This window comes from Cylas formicarius, unplaced genomic scaffold, assembly GCF_029955315.1.
Source record: "Cylas formicarius isolate icCylForm1 unplaced genomic scaffold, icCylForm1.1 PGA_scaffold_9__14_contigs__length_23061073, whole genome shotgun sequence".
Taxonomy (NCBI): domain Eukaryota; kingdom Metazoa; phylum Arthropoda; class Insecta; order Coleoptera; family Brentidae; genus Cylas; species Cylas formicarius.
In genome coordinates this window covers 9364222-9382088 of record NW_026844365.1, presented here as the reverse complement: position 1 = coordinate 9382088, position 17867 = coordinate 9364222, and the positions used below count along the sequence as shown (strand labels likewise).

At 42.2% G+C, this 17867-nt stretch overlaps 2 protein-coding genes across 3 annotated transcripts; one reads left to right on the top strand and one right to left on the bottom strand.

Moving 5' to 3' along the window:
• Window positions 1-197: 197 nt before the first annotated feature.
• LOC132706988 (collagen alpha-2(IV) chain-like) lies at window positions 198-7590 on the top strand. Its single transcript, XM_060678589.1, has 7 exons — window positions 198-872; window positions 1516-1587; window positions 1647-2079; window positions 2133-3152; window positions 3208-4899; window positions 4957-5732; window positions 6798-7590. The coding sequence occupies exons 1-7, from the start codon at window positions 777-779 to the stop codon at window positions 7584-7586; spliced, it is 4878 nt and encodes a 1625-aa protein (XP_060534572.1). The 5' UTR covers window positions 198-776; the 3' UTR covers window positions 7587-7590.
• LOC132706989 (coiled-coil domain-containing protein 102A) lies at window positions 7591-17539 on the bottom strand. 2 transcript variants are annotated; one of them, XM_060678591.1, is made up of 7 exons: window positions 17310-17539; window positions 16615-17207; window positions 14648-14873; window positions 14381-14590; window positions 11064-11338; window positions 10896-10953; window positions 7591-9721 (listed from the first exon to the last, which is right to left on the bottom strand). In XM_060678591.1, exons 1-7 carry the CDS (start codon window positions 17421-17423, stop codon window positions 9713-9715), a joined length of 1485 nt encoding a protein of 494 aa, XP_060534574.1. In that variant the 5' UTR covers window positions 17424-17539; the 3' UTR covers window positions 7591-9712. The 2 variants fall into 2 exon arrangements, with proteins under 2 accessions (XP_060534574.1, XP_060534573.1); XM_060678590.1 differs by lacking the exon at window positions 10896-10953.
• Window positions 17540-17867: the final 328 nt, after the last annotated feature.

Here is a 17867-nt window from a genome sequence, read left to right as displayed (position 1 = left end):
AATATAATTCAGAATCGTTTTTTATAACCTACTTTCGTTCAATTCCGCCTCTCCCTTCTTTGACAGATACAAGGAATCCAATGTCTAGTTTATGGAGCGCGTATTCTAGAGAACTGTTAGCGACTGGAATCTATATTTGAAGAATTTTTGTTATATAAGATACATAGATAAAACTAGGGTTGAACAGTATCTGATTCTTCCAGATGTATGAAACTTTTCTTTAAAAGAAAGCCTTTTATTGGCCATGTACTATATAAGTTATTGTAACATGAAATGTAAATAAATTTATTATTATTATTATGCACTTACAAGTTTTTTAATAATTGATTGATTTAAAAATTATAAATATATGAAATAATATCATTAAATTTGACAAAAAAAAAACAGTAAATTTCGTGATATCTAAATTCTGTTCTTATCAATATATTAAATTTTTAGAGAATTTCCCAATTTTCGGTTATATTAGGAAGAGCGCACTAATGGCATCATCACGTCGCTGGTAAAATAGGCTTGATGAAGCACACTTTCACCCACACCGAGTTGCTTAAAATTCGTAGTGCCGTGCAAGAGTTGAAGCTGCTGAGTTAAGAAAAAAACATGAAATCAATTAATCAAATATCGAGTAAAAATTAAGCTGGTACTTTGTGTTCGCGCCCCGTAGTGGCGATGGGCTTATCTCGAAAATGGGGGACACTACGAACGCGTGTCAGGGGTCAGCGACAAACAGGAATTGATTCAGCATTTCTGTCGAGGCGCCCAAATGATCTGAATAAGCGATGGAGCCGCGACCGAGCGTCATCTTGGTCAGATTTCTGATTGTGCACTATCTGGTTTGTTATCGACGATCGTCCGCCGCAGAAACGCCGGATCAGGTATATCCATTTGTTCATTTGCGTCATGGTACTGATAATCCGCGAACATATTGGAATGCGATTTGTTTCTTGGGGCAACTTAAATTTATTTGGGGCTGTGATCGCCATCGACACCTCCTCCACAGGTGCGTTCTTCAACGTCGTCTACTCATTTTTCCATCGCAAACATCAAATCCGATAACCTACTTTTCGGTGTCGCGGATGTAACTAGCTTAGCTTTTATCTTCAACGTTCGGTACGCTCCAATTATTCAAAATGTTTAATACTATACTGATAAATATTCAAATATGGGTCACGAAAATATTTTGGTGGACAAAGCCGAACGTTTCGAATTTGTAATTAATTTTTTTCTTTGTTATGCTATTTCTGCTGCGACATCTTCTTTTTGGATTAAATTAAACTCATACAGTTATGAGAACTCGAGCCGGTACATCTATGTGTGAAGAGTTGATAACGCTCCTTTAGTCCCCACGAATAGGCAAAACAAACGACAGTCGCGGTTCACCGACGGTGACATGTCCTTATTTCGACACATCTCTAATCTATTCCGGTTATTAATAGACGAGAAAGCGATCTGCTGAACCTTTAGAAAAAAACGGCTGGCTTTGAGATTTATCTTATGACTTATGTTTGTTGGGTTTAGAATTTCATTCAGAAGGATTACGTTAACAGAACGCTCAGCGGAAAATCTAGAACGCTCTATGACTACCAAACGGTAAGAACCTTCCCCAACGGGCCGCGGCCACAACAGCTAAAAAAAATCGCGATTCGCAGAGGGTAGCCGCGTACAAAGACCTCGACGAGTCCAAGTGCCTGTTGGAAATCCTAAACGGTCAAGATAGCGTCATAGCGCGCAGAATCGCAACCGGAAACCCCACAGATGTGCCCAAAGCGCTCGCTACGTCCAATAAGCTATCCAAGAGACAAATATGGCGGTTGGCCGGTCAAAGGATCACAGAATTCTGCAGAGGCTTTCCGACTTACCTCATCGACTCTAACCGAAATGACGGCGATGACCTCAAAGTCATGCTAAACGACTTGCCGCTCGTCGACCAGGAAAGTGCTAGAAAAAAGAGGGAGACCAGGAACTCCTTCTCTGGCCGGGTTAGAGGTCAAACTCAGTCGCAGTACTTGAACTTCGGCAACTCGAATGAACCAGGTACGGCGGAAGCTGAAAGCACCTCTAACGGAACCAAAGCGGTTGTCAGTAAGTGTCGGGCGGTTTTTCATACGATAGATCCAGAAATACTTTCTTTCCAGCTGGTACAAGCGGTATGGGGCAAGCCCAAAGTCAAAGCTCTCCGGTAGACTGCGGCGAATGCGGTGTCGGATTTCAAGATCAAATACTTCAATACGGCAGAGGTGTACCGCCGGAAAGGCTCTCCAGTCCGGGTTCGATAATTTACCCACCAGGAGTGTCAGGAAGTAGACCTGGCGAAGGAAGACCTGGGTATCCTGGTAGACCGGGAGAAGAATATGCGGGACCTGGACTACCTACTGTTTCGGAACCATCCCGAAAACCTGGGGAAGCAATTTCACCGAGTTTTCCAGGAAGTTGGACACCGGAAAGACCAGGTGAAGTAATAGGCCCAGGTGGAGGAAGATCAGATGCTGGTTATCCCGGAGTAAATTATCCAGGTAGCGCAAAACCTGGGGGAGAGTATCAAAGACCTGGTGCCGTTGGTCCTCAAGGCAAAGGTTATCCGGGAGCAGAATCTCCCGGAGTGGGTATTACATATCCTGGAGCGCCTAGCGGAACGATAGGAAGACCGGGAGAAAGTTACCCAGGAGCTGGAGTCCCGGGTGATAGAATTGGATACCCAGGCGAGGTTTTTGGACAATACCCGGGAGGAAGACCCGGAGTAATTTTAGGTCCCGGAGAAGGTAGAGGATATCCCGAAAGACCCGGCGGACCATTACTAAGGCCTGGGGACAGTTACCCCGGGGGATCAGCACCTGGAGAGGGAATCGGATATCCGGGAGGGTCTGCAGGCACCATCGGGAAACCAGGAGGAGTTTATCCTGGACCGAGTGCAGTTGGTGGAGTAGATTATCCTGGTAAACCTGGAACACGGTGGCCTAGCCAGACATATCCAGGTGCCCCGGTTCTTGGAATAAATTATTCTGGAAAACCTAGCGAGGGTGCATATCCACGTGTGGGACAACCTGGTGAAGGCTACCCTGGCGCTGTAAGACCCGGTGAAAGTGTGCAGATTCCCGGTTTGATTCCTGGAACTGCCGTGCCAGGTGAAGTCAGGCCGGGCGAAGTTGGTTATCCTGGTAGGAGCAAAAAGTGATAACGTACCGGGATTCTAACCTTAACAATAATTTTTAGGTGTGGGACGGCAAATTACAGCCGTAGGCAAAGAACAAGGAACGTTTGGTGGACACGTGTCTGGTGAATACCAAAGTCACCTGGGACACTCGGGCAGATTTTCTGGAACCTTCTCCGGACAGTATGAAGCAACGCGTCCGCAAGGTCCACCGGGCCCTGCCACCGGACGACCGGATCTTGAAATATCGGCGAAACCAGGATATGGTTCGCGACCAGGTCAGCCAAGCTATGGCATTCAACCCGGACAAATAGTGCAACCAGGTTATCAAATCCCAAGTTTACAACCAGGTTACGGAGTGCAACCGGGACTATCAGGAGTGCCGGGTTACGGAGTCCAGCCGAGTCAACCAGGATACGGAGTGCAACCAGGACAACCAGGATACGGAGGGCAACCGGGACAGCCGGGTTACGGAGGTCAGTCTGGACAACCGGGTTACGGAGTGCATACAGGACAACCGGGACCACCAGGACACGGAGTACAACCGGGACAACCAGGTTATGGAGTTCAACCGGGAGGACCAAGTTACGGAGTGCAACCGGGACAACCAGGTTACGGAGTTCAACCGGGACAACCGGGTTACGGAGTGCAACAACTAGGACCGGATTACGGAATTCAACCGGGACAACCGGGATATGGAGTAAAACCGGGACAACCGGGTTATATAGACCAACCAAAACAACCAGGATATGAAGGGCCACCAGGAGGACCGGTTTACGGAATCCAGCCGGGGCAACCAGGATACGGAATTCAGCCGGGGCAACGAGGATCCGATGTTCCGCCTGGATACGGAGAGAAACCAGGGCAACCAGGATATGGAGGACAACCAGGCGGACCAGGTTACGGAGTTCAGCCGGGGCAACCAGGATACGGAATTCAGCCGGGACAACCAGGTTACGGAGTGCAACTGGGACAACCGGGTTACGGAGTACAACCCGGACAACCAGGTTATGGAGTGCAACCGGGACAACCAGGTTACGGAGTTCAACCGGGATATGGAGAGAAACCAGGACAAACAGGATATGGAGGACAACCAGGAGGACCGGGTTACGGAGTCCGGCTAGGACAACCAGGTTACGAAGTGCAACCGGGTCAACCAGGTTACGGAGTACAACCGGGTCAACCAGGTTACGGAGTGCAACCGGGTCAACCAGGTTACGGAGTGCAACCGGGTCAACCAGGTTACGGAGTGCAACCGGGTCAACCAGGTTACGCAGTGCAACCGGGACAACCAGGGTACGGAGTTCCGCCCGGAAATGGGGAGAGACCAGGACAAACAGGATATGGAGGGCAACAAGGACAACCAGGTTATGGAGTGCAACCGGGACAACCAGGTTACGGAGTTCCGCCAAGATATGAAGAGAAACCAAGACAAACAGGACATGAAGCGCAACCAGGAGGACCGGGCTACGGAATTCAGCCGGGACAACCAGGTTACGGACTTCCGCCAGGATACGGAGAGAAACCAGGACAACCAGGATATGGAGGTCAACCGGGAGGACCGGGTTACGGAGTCCAGCCGGGGCAACCAGGATACGGAATTCAGCCGGGAGAACCAGGTTACGGCATACAACCGGGTTACGGAAGTCGAATCGGTGGACCGCAACCAGGAACACCAGGTTACGGTGTTCCAGGATACGAGGGATTACCAGGAGGTGCGGTACCGCCCGGACAATATGTAGTAGGAGGGCAGGGTAATGTTTTGCTGCAAAAACTTTATTCGGCGATACAAAAAAATGTTTCTTTCGCAGGAATCCGTGTGCAAGGAGAGGATGATTCAGACTCGCAAGTGCAAACGTCCGTGTTGCAGAGCAACAACGAAACGACCGCCAATGCGCAAGCGCAAGGGAAGTTCGCCGGAGGCACGGCGCAATCTCAAGTATCCGGGACCTACTCCGGTTCGGGTTCCTTCAGCGCATCAGCTGGCTCGGACGACGGAAAACGAGGCGCGCTGACTCAGGTCTCCGGCGGCAAAGAAGGGGCTCAGAGCAGCGCCCAAGGACGCGGAGGTTTGGGACAATCTCAAGCGCAAGTGACGCTCTCTTCGGAAACCGGTGACGCGCTCTCCTCCGCGCAGACTTCGGGCGTGAGTCACGGCACTCAGACTCAAGTGCGCGCGAGCGAGAAAGGGGGCGTGGCGGACGCCCAAGCCAACGGCCCGGGTAGTACTTCGTCCCAAGCACAGATCGGGTTTACACCGTACGACGAACACGAAAAAGATGACCAAACGGTACCGTATAGGGGAGGAGGCACCGCGGGTGCTCAAAGCGGCACCTACTCGGGTATGACCCAGACGCAAATCCAAGGAAGGTTCCGGTACGGAATCAAGTACAGCGGGGCCGCGCAAGCGGGGTCGGGACGGGTCGATCTGCGAAACATTACTCAACCCACGGGACCATTCAAACCCATCAACTTTACGTTCACTCCAGGGAGCATCAATACGCAGTCGCAGAGTCAGAAGACGGCGATCGCAGCGGCTCCGGCGCCTGCAGAACCGGATTTGACTCTGGCGGAAACCAGCAAAGAGGTAAGTGTGTTCCAATAATCTTTCAAATAATCCTTCGACATTTGGTGTCGATCATCACTAGGGTTTACAGTTTGATTTAATTCGAACCAGCTTAGCAAGTTTATGTCGACCATCAACGACAAGTGAGTAGGGTTCTTCTTTACGAAGGTTGACAACTAATAAGGCAATTTTAACTTTGTTCTTAGATATACTTCACCAGAACTAACTTCTACGCCCAGACTCTGAAATAATTCGTATCCTTTCTGCGCAGTGCCTTCTCGATATTCGTAACATGCGGCGATATTCTCACAACTCAAATTTCACTACTGTAATACTATTCAAATAGCTAAACAATATATAAGTAGGAACGGAATAGAATGCGAGACAGTTTTAGTTAAGCTCCGAAGAAGCAAACAGCATGATTGACGAAACGTCAGCAATTTCGACTAAGCAAAAACCGACGCAGGAGGAATCCAGATTATTTGTAAATAGAAGGCAGTAATTCCTTTGGACTCGTTTATATTTGAGAATACGCTTTCTGAATTCGATGTACCAGCCGAAATTATGGATAAATAATTTCATTTTTTTAAAAGACAAATGCTCCACTAAATTTGAATGTCTTGCCTTCAGTCGTTGCAGATTATTGTGCCAAGTATTTCTATGTATGAACGGCCTACATCCCCTTCATTTACAATTGGGTTTTATTTATGGTCATTTCAAAGCCATATGGTTAATAACGGCGAGAACAAAGTCTGCGAGTCTTCTTGTGTTTCTTCCAAGTATGAGATTATTGACGAGGATTCCATTGATGCTAATACCCCCACTGATGATGTCTAAAGCCTGTTCACTTTAGTTCACCGTTTCGTTCAATTACAGGTTCCAAACAGGTAACCAAATTTCTGTTAACCATCAACAATGAATCACTAGCATTCGCCGTTTCAAAAACGCCGGTATTGATTGTGCGAGATGCGATATTGTTTCTTGGCATACATCATTTCACGCCCTCTTTGCGTTTTAGGATCCTCAGTCAATTTATCAAGCCTCCATCAACAAGGTGCCCAAGGTCTAAAAGTTCGTCGTTTCTAGGTTACAAATTTGGACCAGCTACCGACTCTACCTCCCGAGCCCCAAACGAAGTCAGTCGAAGAGAAAGCGACCTCTACGTCTCCGCCGGCGGATTACGAAGAGGACGAATACGCAGACTACAACGACGAAGACGAGGAGGAGGAAGATGCTGGGGTGGCGGGACCGTCGAAACGCAACCTGGTATCGCCCAAGGTGGTGTCGCAGACGTCGCCCGGCCAGAAGCAACACATCGTTCTCGATCCGTTGGAAAACTTGGACGCGACGGTACACCAAAGCGCAGGGGTCTATCCGGAGGACGGAGCGGTCTTGCAGCCGGGTCAAACGATACCGGGTTCGCCGGGATACCAAATTCCCGCCGGATTCCGGGGCAAAGTGAAATCGATTGCGAACGGCGCCAATACCTACGCTGTCGGCACTAACTCGCAGGCGCAGAGCGTCACTCTTTCACCGGGAAGCGGTCGGATAATCTACAGGAAACCGGTCTACGCGGTAGCGTCCAAGACGTTGTACAGAAACGGACACTACGGGGCTGGTTACACGTATCAACCGGTTTACCGACCGGTGCAGTACCGGCTCAAGAGCGGAAACGCGTTGCCGAATTTCGTATCGGTTTCGAAATCGGAAGCGGGCTCAAAGAATTTGAACACTGGCAAGAAAACGCCGAACGTATACTACAGCCAGTCGTCGTCTTGCGGAATGTTCACCAACACATGCGTGTTCGCAGATGGCAAGAAGACCTGCTTCCCGGTGAGGAAAACGAACCCGGACGGGAGCTTCGTCAGCTGCTGATACCGTGGGGCGCGGGGGCGCGAGTGCGGGTATTAGTCGATGGGGTCGAGTCGAAAGGCGTTCCAAATAATTAGACTTTTATTTGTGGTAACATCCAATTCCTCTGACTATACACCAGTATGCATGTATACGTTATACCTATATATTTAAATGAGATTTTTCGAAAGAGAGTTCAGCACCCAGTGCCATTTAGCCGAAAAAGGATCGGAAATTAAAATAAGGCACGTATTATCTATACGTTAACAATATAATTGTTTTTTTTTTGTATGAAAAACGAATTTACGACTTGCAGCGGCCAGTTTGTGCGTACGCATGTGTCTGACGTGAGGCGATGTAATGTTTAGTTTAATAAAAGTTTAGATAATATACTGTGTACAGTTTCAAAAATTTTAACGTAAGAGGGTGAAGGAAAAGGAAAACTCTAGATTGAGAACCGTCAACCTCGTTTCAAGGTTAGTGGGGAAGGATTGTTTTTTATTGGTATTGGTTTTAAAGTTACCAAGAAATCTAAATGTTACCTATTAAATTATTACCTTAAAAGGTACTTCCTTTGATTTAACATATTAAGATAATTTTTAAAAAATGAAGAACGGCATAAGAAAGGAGAGGGGAAAAAACGAAAGGAAACAGGGAACAGAAACTGTCATTTAGTTTAAATACCGAAGACGACAGAATACTTCAAGAATGCTAAAACAATACACCTATTAAGTACAATGCACAAAATAATTATAAACAAAAACAAAAAGTTACAACAGATAGAACCTTTTTCTTCTATTTCAAAGAGCGGAGATTTCAACTTAACAAAACACGGGTATGTATAAAAAACATGCATGGAAAATCACAAAATTCAACGAATTGGTAAATTGGTAAACTCTTTAACACAGAGTTTTTATAAACAAGGACCGAAAAAAACTACAACCGCCGCTGCAAACTTTAGGAAAAGAAATTATGAATAATGAAATTATTCTGGCAACGCAGCAATGAGGCAAATTTTATTTAGAGTGGGACGGATAATAATGGGGATAGTTGTCTTTGTGATACACATTAACATTAATGACAGACAACTCTGATAAGAGATTATTCATATTATTCCCGAAATTTTCTACTTGTTTCGGATTTTTTGGGTAGTTTGTCTTGCTTCAAAGTAACTCACTGTGATATATTAACTGTTGTGCTGCATATGGCGGATTTCATCACAAATGCATCATTCCAGTTCTAAAATTTTTAAGGCATCTGCAAGGTCTGAGGTCTTAGGAAAAAATATGTCCACCTTAAGTTTTTTTTTAATGATAATTTTCAATATATACTGGTCTTTTATAACCAATTGTGTGTTTTGAATTGGAATTTACGTATCTGTATATATTATTTGTATATCAACTTGTATGGGGTTTTTCTGAAGGGTCTTTAATATGTAAGATTACTATAAATTTTATATTATACAAAGAAAGAATGATTTAACCACCAAATTATAAAATAAAACAAGTTGCTCGCACTGGAATAGACCTGGTTTCACAGAAATAAGAATTCAAAGAAACCTTTTCTAAAATTGGAAAATTATTGGAATTGGAATTTATTGTATCGGGGTGCGTTTGAGTTGACGTTTTATACGTCTGATGGTGTCCGTGTGGACGAAACAAGTGTAGCTCATATTAATACGTAACCTTGACTATTGGTTGTTCTTGGATATGTACTTTTGCCAAATAATAATAATAAACAATAAGAACATCGCATTCTCCTGTTTATACAAACGAGCAAGACAATCCTTACTAGCCGTCTTTTTTATCGTAAAATTTGCCTCGCTTTTCTATCACGCTGTTGCCGTTAAAGTTTAAGAGTTCGCTGATTCCGCGTACTCAAACAACTCGTTCGCACGAAGACACCAAACAACACGACCACACCAAAGTTAACGCGACGATATAAAAAAATATAAACCTCTGAGTATCGGATTTGTACATAAAAAGGGCGCCGCAATGGCGTCCGTAAAACAAAGGTACGCGAATAAATTAACTTGCAACGGAGAGGGGTGGGGGCGGCGTTACGAGAAATCGTTGGGATCGTCGTCGCTGCCCCGGTCGGGTGCGGCGATGCTGCCTCCGTGATGGACGAGCAAACCGGAGGAGCTGCAGTTACGCAATCTGCAATATTTTTCGGTGTTTTTCAAAAAAACTGGTAAACACGATAGTGGTAAAAAACACCAAAAATTATTTTCGCAAATAAAAGTAGTGAGATCTAATACATTACGGGGTTAAGTGGACGGTTAAGCCTACAGGCAATTATTGTTAAGCAACTTTCTTTTTACAACACCCAACGAATCCCATTTGTTAAGCGGAAGCAGGCAAACGTATTTATTTAAAAAAAAAAAATACGCGAGAACATAATTCATAATAAAGTAAAACTAATAAAATAAAATTTAGAAAATCTTTCCCCCAAAAATATGGAAAATGTCGTCGACAATAGAGACAAGAAGCAATTTTAAAGAAAGAAAATAACAGAAAAAATAAATGAATAGGAAACATTCTTAGGAACATTTCTAAAAGTTTACTGTTTGTAGAACACACGAAATTAAGCAGGTTATAGAAAAATTAGAACAAGAAACAAAAAAGAAAACACTCACAGAAACGATTATCGCAATTTTTTGATAATTATTTATTAACATTAATAATTTTCTTTTTAGAGAAATTTCAAAACGGAGAACTACTTTTTTATTGGCAAAACGAGGAAAGCCTTGAAAATTGCACAAAAAAGTGAAACAAACAGCACAAATGGGTAGTAAAGAAAACGTAAAGAGAAAATTTAAAAAACAGAAAAAATTGACTAATACCATAAAAATCGTTTTGAAATTCATAGGGAGACTAAATACTGATACCATTGTTTGGCAATTTTTATATTCTAGCTTTATAACGAATCATGAAACGTAACCTCACAGAACAAAATCGAGGTACCAAAAAAAACTAATCCATGCCAAAATTATTAACATTTAATTGTTAGTATAAAAAAGCAAATTACCCAGTCTATCTATAAGAAACAAAATGAACTAGTACAAAACAAAAAACAAAAAAAAAAGAAGTTTCAGAAAATTCGTATATTATACTTACCAAAGCAAACTTAAAAAAATTATTGAAAAAAAAAACACAATGCCACGACACATTTAACAAGCTGGAAAAATATCTACTTTTTCTTTTTCGTTTTTGTTTTGGTTTCCAAGCAGTTATATTCCGCCACGCATAAACGTTAAGGTTCAAGGGCCCCAACACGGAGCCCTGCGGGATACCACGAAACACACACCGTGCAAAACGCAAGCGCACTTACGCATTCGTTCTCGTCATCGTAGACGGCCATTTCCTCGCCACCGTCCTCCTTCTCCATACTACAGGGCCGCGTTTAAAATACAAAAATGGCGTACAGTATATTAGGAAGCCCGCAAGCATGGGAAAAAAATAGAGCGCGATCTCGATTAATGTCGCGAGTAACTCTTACCTCGTGTGCAAATGCTGCAGCTGCACCTGAAAACTGTCGACCTGCTCCTGCAGCTCGTCATTGGTGCGTTGCAGCTTCCTTGCGTGGTTCGTCGCCGTGTCCAGCTCGTCCTCGGCCACGGCGAGGTCCTTCTTCAGCTCTTCGACGCGCGCCCGCAGTTTCTTCACCTCAGACTCGTACTGCTCGGCGCGGCGTGTCGCGTGCGCGAGCTCTGTAGCCTTATCCTGCAGCAACTTTTTGCTTTTGCAGTACGAATGCTTCAGTTCCGACAATTCCTGCAAAATCGAGCACGTCGCTACGCTCTTCTCGTCGGCCGATGTGGGTGATACAAAACAACTCCGATCGAATCAAAACAAAAAAGGAAAAAACAAATAAATTAATTAAAAGATCCTGAAACTTTTGCTTTTAAAGTTTCTCTTTATCACCCATACTCATGCGAATTTCGACAGTTTTTGGGTGATTTCAGGATTTCGAAAGTATTTCGGAACTTCGACTACGAGACATGAACCTGCCCATTTCAATTTCGAAAAAATTCTCATGTCAAAAGCGTTTTCGGTAAGATTCAGGGATTTTCGACAATTTCACTTCGAATCAAATTTCAATTAATTATGAGATTAAGAAAAATTTCCTGGGATTTAAAAATACTTGGAGTTTTTAAATCTATTTTCAATAAATTACATAAATTCGGAAGCAGTTTCAAACTACTTTCAGAGATTGCGAAACTAATTCGTAATGAACTTCCGGTTTATGAATCATTTTCCAATAAATTTCGGGATTCCGATCGACTTTCATCAAATTACAGGACTTAGGAAGAATTTCCTTAGACTTAAAATCATTTCGAATATGAATTGAAGATTTCGAATCTATTTGGAGATTTCCAAAGCATTTAGAAACTAACTAAAGCTATTTCGAGATTTTTCAAAAGGATTTCGTCATTTATTAACGATATCCGATAAATATGTAGATTTCAGGAGTTTCAATTGATTTTTAGATATTTTAAAAGGGGAAAACCACAAATGCTATTGGGTTGTTCGGAAAGTCATTTCGTTTTTTTGGGGAACATGAAAGACAGTTTTCGTATAATGAATAAATATTTTATTAAATTATATATTGGCCATTCTGGTCCAACACTTTTTGCCATCTTTCTGGCAGTAACATAATTCCCCTCCCATAAAAGTTTTGATCCTTGCTGGCAAAAAACTGGTTCAGGTGGTTTTTGACATCTTCATTTGAGGTAAAGGTTTTGCCATCCAAAAAATTTTGCAGGGACCGGAACAAATAGTAGTCGGAAGGCGCCAGATCTGGAGAATATGGTGGATGTTGCAGTACGTCCCATTCAAGCTGTAAAAGTTTTTGGCGAGTGACCAAACTTGTGTGGTCTCGCATTATCCTGGTGGAACACTACACCCTTCCTGTTGATTAATTCGGGCCTCTTCTCTTTAAGTGAATCATTCAATTTGTCCAGTTGATGACAATAGACTTCTGAATTAATCGTTGTATTGACCAGCAAAAGCTCAAAAAAAACGATTCCTTTGACATCCCACCAAACGGAGAGCATCGCCTTTTTTTGGTGAATGTTGGCTTTTGACATGCTTTGAGCCGGTTCATCTTTTCTGCTCCATGACCTCTTGCGTTTAACATTGTTGTATACAACCCATTTTTCGTCCCCAGTAATAATCCGCTTCAAAAATGGGTCATTTTCTTGACGTTTGAGGAGCGAATCACACACGTCAACGCGACGACACAAATTTCGCTCCGTAAGGACATGGGGCACCCACACATCGAGCTTCGAGGTTAAGCCCATGCCTTTCAAATGCCCATAAACAGTCGAATTCGACAAATTTAATCTCTCACCTATCTCTCGTGTGGTTATTCGCCGATTTGCATCAACTAATGCCTTTATCGCATCTTTGTCAGCTTCGACCGGCCTTCCAGACTGTGGTGCATCTTCGACATCAAAATTGCCGGATCGAAATTTTGCAAATCAGTTCTGGCACTGGCGTACTGTTAACACGCCTTCTCCATACACGTCCGTCAATTTTTTTCTCGCTTGGACAGCATTTTTACCTTTTCTGAAGTAAAAAAGTAAAATATGACGAAAATGCTGCTTATTGCTCTCCATATTTAAAAGGGCACCAACCAAAAACTACTGCGTAGAATTAATAGAACTTTTTCACACACAAGCCTTGCAATATCAGCTCTCAAGACGTATAATGGTTATGCGGCTTAAGTGTGAAGTTGGTTTCGAAAAAACGTAATTAAGTCCTCTGACGGGAAAAAACGAAATGACTTTCCGAACAACCTTATATAATGTGCATTTGTCCAAATAACACGAGGCACCGGCGGCGAACACCCGAAAGCGGCAGAAACATTTGTCCAAATAAAGAGAAAGGTTAAAATACAAGTGTAAAAACGGCTCAGACAGCAAATTAATTTATCAAATGCAGTTAAATTATTTTACTTTGGTTAATTATCTCTATAGGTGGCTTCCACTATACAGTGTACTTACAAACAAAATAAAATTAACAGTTTACAAAATAAAGTATAGTTTATTGAACATGATATAAATAACAACCTACATCTTCTATTGAACATATTATGAAGGTGTAGGTAGGTATTTCATTGGCGCCTAAGGGGTTTTTATTTTACAATTTGACCTTTTAAAATGGGTATCTTTAAGTAATGGGCGCTGTTCTTTTGTAAAATTTTAATGAAATTTATTTTCTTCATACTTTTTATCCTGATAACTACCTAGGTAACTTTCACTATTTGATTCTTGGGTAGGTAGCTGGTTAATTTTTCGCATAATCCAAAATGTTTTAATTGACAACCATATCCTCAAAATAGATATTGATAAATCATCTTGCTTATTGAACAAATTTAAAAATCATCAATAATTTTAGCTGTGGGAACAATTGGACACACGTTTTTATTAACCTTTCATGATTCGTGATAATCGCCGTATACAATTTTCCGAGTAAAAGGTACCTAAATACAATTTTACTATGACCGCAATTATTTATTTAAAATAAATGTGAACCTTTAAATAAACACATTTATAATAGTTCTGGCCTTTTAATTAATTAAAATGCAACTGAATCTTTTAAGCTGAGTCAATGTAGATATTATCAGAAGTATTTTAAAAACATTGAAATGCAAACAAATCATAATTAATCTCTATCGAAAAAAATTCTTTCTCCACGGAAAAGCTTTGCCGGCCTCCTACTTCGCGCTGCCACAAACGCCCCGATACGATTTGGACAAATGAACATTTGGCCAAATACGGCAATCACTTTTAAAAGGCTTTCGGGGATTACCTTATTCCTGTCGCCCAATTCCTGCTGAAGGTGTCGAAACTCGGCGTCCGACCCGCTCAGCTGCCTGCTGCCCTTGCGTTCCATACGCTCCTGCATGTCCCGCAACTCGTTGCGCAATTTTTTGTTGTCCCGCTCTAGCGCGAGTTTTTCCGTCTCCAGGCGTTCCCGTTTGCCCCACTCGGCCGCGTTCTCCGCCTGCAGCCTTTCCAGCTTCAACGGAAACCACCCTCAGGATTGGAAGGGACGGGCACGCGCGAACAAACTCACCTCCGTCCTCAGATCGTTCAGTTTCTTGTCCATGCCTTCGCGCGAGCTCGCCTCGTCGAGAAGGTCCGATTTGATCACCTGGATCTCTTTCTCGTGGTCGTCCTGCAACGAAAGCAGCTCCCGCATCGCCTCCTGCTTGGCCTCGCGCAGTTCGTCGCATTTTTCTTTCGTTTCCTGCAGCTCTCCCGTCAGCCGCTCGATAGTTCGGTGCAATGAGAGTTTTTCCCTAAAACGAGTCATTTTGGGTACCGAACATAAAATAGAGAAGATGGCAGATGAAATATGCGAACAATGTTATATGGGGGGCTATCTGGAACCTTTATATGACCACTTTCAATCAAAACTATTTCCAATCATTTTCCTCAAACTTCTAGGGGCTCTGTAAATATCGTGGTTTGAAGCTGATGGAAATTAGTGGATTGATTGAAAAAAAAACCTAACAAAAAAATACAAAATTGTGGTAGTATAACAACCAAAACGAATTTACAAATTTAGAACAGTTTTCTTGACGGCTTCTCACCCTTTAACTCGGACGGGGGGAACTGTTATTTTTGTAAATTTTAATTTAACAAACAACAAGGAACTCAAAATTTGTACAATCTCAAAAAAAAATCAATTGGAAAATAAAGAAACCCATGAAGTCATAATTAATAAAGCAAAAAGATATCTTCATCTCTGTCTATTATAGTAGATCTATAAAAAAACGATACAAAACTTGAAGCAAGCACTTAAAGCGAATAAAAATTACAAAAATATTACCGCAAAAGAACCCAAACCCTTTTTTTTTCAATCTATTCGGTCGCAGATTGAAAACTGGGACTAGGACTAGATCAACTACTAACCCAGAAAACTATAACTATAAATCGAAATTTTCAACACAAAACGGTATCTTACACCACCAAGGATATATTAGATACCAGTAATCGACAAACGCAACGGTGCAGTTCAAAAGGCTCAACAAAAGTGATGGTTATTTGACAAATGTGACTTTCTAAAACTTGCTAACAACAAAAAAATCTTTAAGACACTATAAAAAGACGTAAAACAAATAAAAATCATAAAAATATTACCGAAAAGACCCTAAACACTGATTTTAAATCCATATCTAGAACAGAAAACAAACTTAACATTACCAAATTTTCCTTACTTCATTATTTTACGCCACACGGGATATATTATGATATATTATATATACCCTTAATGGCCAAACTTATGAGTGCAGAAAGAGTATAAAAACGATGGCGTCCAAGTTATTTGTTATATTATTTACTAAATGCTATATCGAGATCGGCAATAAAAACACCCCGAAAACTGACAATAATTAAAGTTAACCTTCAAATTATAAGTTAACCCTATACAAAAACAGCCCTTGTCTTTCTTAATATATTTATACGCACCTTGAACGCAAATCGCTGTCACTTACACAACTCTTTTAATACCAAATGGACTCAATTTTAGTGGAAATGGGTGACACCAATTAAACGACAAAGATCTAGACGTCCGTGCCGGCCAATCAGAATCGGAGCAGGACCAGAGTGAATATGGATTACAAAACCTACATAACTTTTCCTTTCAGGGACTGATACATTAACTCGTACAACAAAAAATAGTATGGTGGATGAAGTTACATATTTCCAATAAGACAACCTAATTTACGCAAAAAAATTGAACTTCCTGGGGAAACCACAGAAAGCATAAACATTAATACACTGACCACAAGCACAAATAACAAGGGTCGGTTTTCATAAAGGTCGGTCAATCGGCAACACACGCACTGTCAACAATGACGTCATTGTTTCCAGAAATTTCGAATGGGGATATGTAGTTTTATTGGTTTAAATTTATCAATTCCTTGCGGAAAATCAAGCTCGAAACGAAAAAGGTGGAACTCTTTATGGCGAAATATTGATCAAAAATCAAAACAAAAAAATTAGGTTAGTAAAAACACTCAAAAAATGGATACTTACTCTCTCTCAATCTGAATCGTCTTGGATGCCTCATCTAACCGATGCTGAAGCATGGAAATCTTCTGTATTACATACTCTTCCTCGATAGCGTTTTCCTTATCACAGTTTTGAACATGTTTATTTTCAGACTTAGAAGCAGAGTCTTGACCGAAAGTTGAATCCGTTGGGCCAGTGCTATCACACTCAGGATTCGATTGAGAGGAAGACACCCCATTTTCTCTATCAGCCGGCGGCGACGTGTTACTAAACGCAAAATCCCTCAATGGATCCTCGCCCAAAGCCTCAAAAATCTGACTGTCAAATTGACCAGCATGTTTCAGCAGAAGCAAATGGATTTTTTCAATTTCCTTCTTTAGTTGGTCATTTTGAAGTTCCAATTCCTCCTTTTCTCGTTTGTATGTACAATTCTCTTTCACTGAAGATTCCAGTTTTGTCCGTAACTGTTTACACTCTTCCCGAGCCTTGTTTCGTTCATTTCGCACTTTACTCCATTTTTCTCGCCAATTGGCGGTACAATCTGACCACCACCGCATCGTTTTTTCCATTTGGGCGGCTCGGCCCTTAGCCTCTTCAAGCTCGCGCTGCCGCAAAGCCTGAGATTTAAAATTTCTATAGACTTATGAAAAAAAAACAAATTTAAGTGGGTCATTGTCCAATGGATTACTGAGTAAGTGATACAAAAAGCAACCTCCTACCTCGTTCGCCTCCCATTCAGCAACATCCGCGATCCTGGAAGATGCTACGGATGCTGTGTCGTGGTCACGAACGTGCCGTCTTGAAGACGTACCGCTGGTGGTACTTTGTGCCATTTTCAATTCACTCAATACGCATGGGGAGACTGTATTTATTACGAAATGTATCTAATCCCACCCGAATGTAAACAACTCGATGAAAACCGCTATGAATTTTTATATTGACAGGTCACTGGCAATTGTCAAATTTAAGCGCTGAGCGACGTTGCCGGTTTTTCAAAGGTTAGGGATTTGTAGGTATTGATTTAATGTATTACATTCGCTTAAATGATTGCCCTAATTATATGATTTGAGGAGAAGCATTTGTTTATTGTTTATGTGTAGCATACCAAGTGTAACTAATATAAAGGGTATAACCGCTTTACTATGAAAAATATTCTTCAGTTAATACAACCTAGGACAACATGATGGCAACATTACTGTACAGACAGCGGGTCAAAGTAGTATATTGGTCAGTATAGCCCATAGAACAATGACCAAAAGGAGGGAACGTAATCTGTA

Excerpts from the sequence above, each read along its gene's own strand:
- LOC132706988 (XM_060678589.1), top strand. The coding sequence starts at position 777 with ATGGAGCCGCGACCGAGCGTCATCTTGGTCAGATTTCTGATTGTGCAC. Across the intron at positions 2,080-2,132 it reads CGGAACCAAAGCGGTTGTCA|CTGGTACAAGCGGTATGGGG; the intron begins GTAAGTGTCGGG and ends CTTTCTTTCCAG. Across the intron at positions 4,900-4,956 it reads ATATGTAGTAGGAGGGCAGG|GAATCCGTGTGCAAGGAGAG; the intron begins GTAATGTTTTGC and ends TTTCTTTCGCAG.
- LOC132706989 (XM_060678590.1), bottom strand. The coding sequence starts at position 17,423 with ATGGCACAAAGTACCACCAGCGGTACGTCTTCAAGACGGCACGTTCGT. Across the intron at positions 14,874-16,614 it reads ACGATTCAGATTGAGAGAGA|GGAAAAACTCTCATTGCACC; the intron begins GTAAGTATCCAT and ends GACTCGTTTTAG. Across the intron at positions 11,339-14,380 it reads AATTGGGCGACAGGAATAAG|GAATTGTCGGAACTGAAGCA; the intron begins GTAATCCCCGAA and ends TCGATTTTGCAG.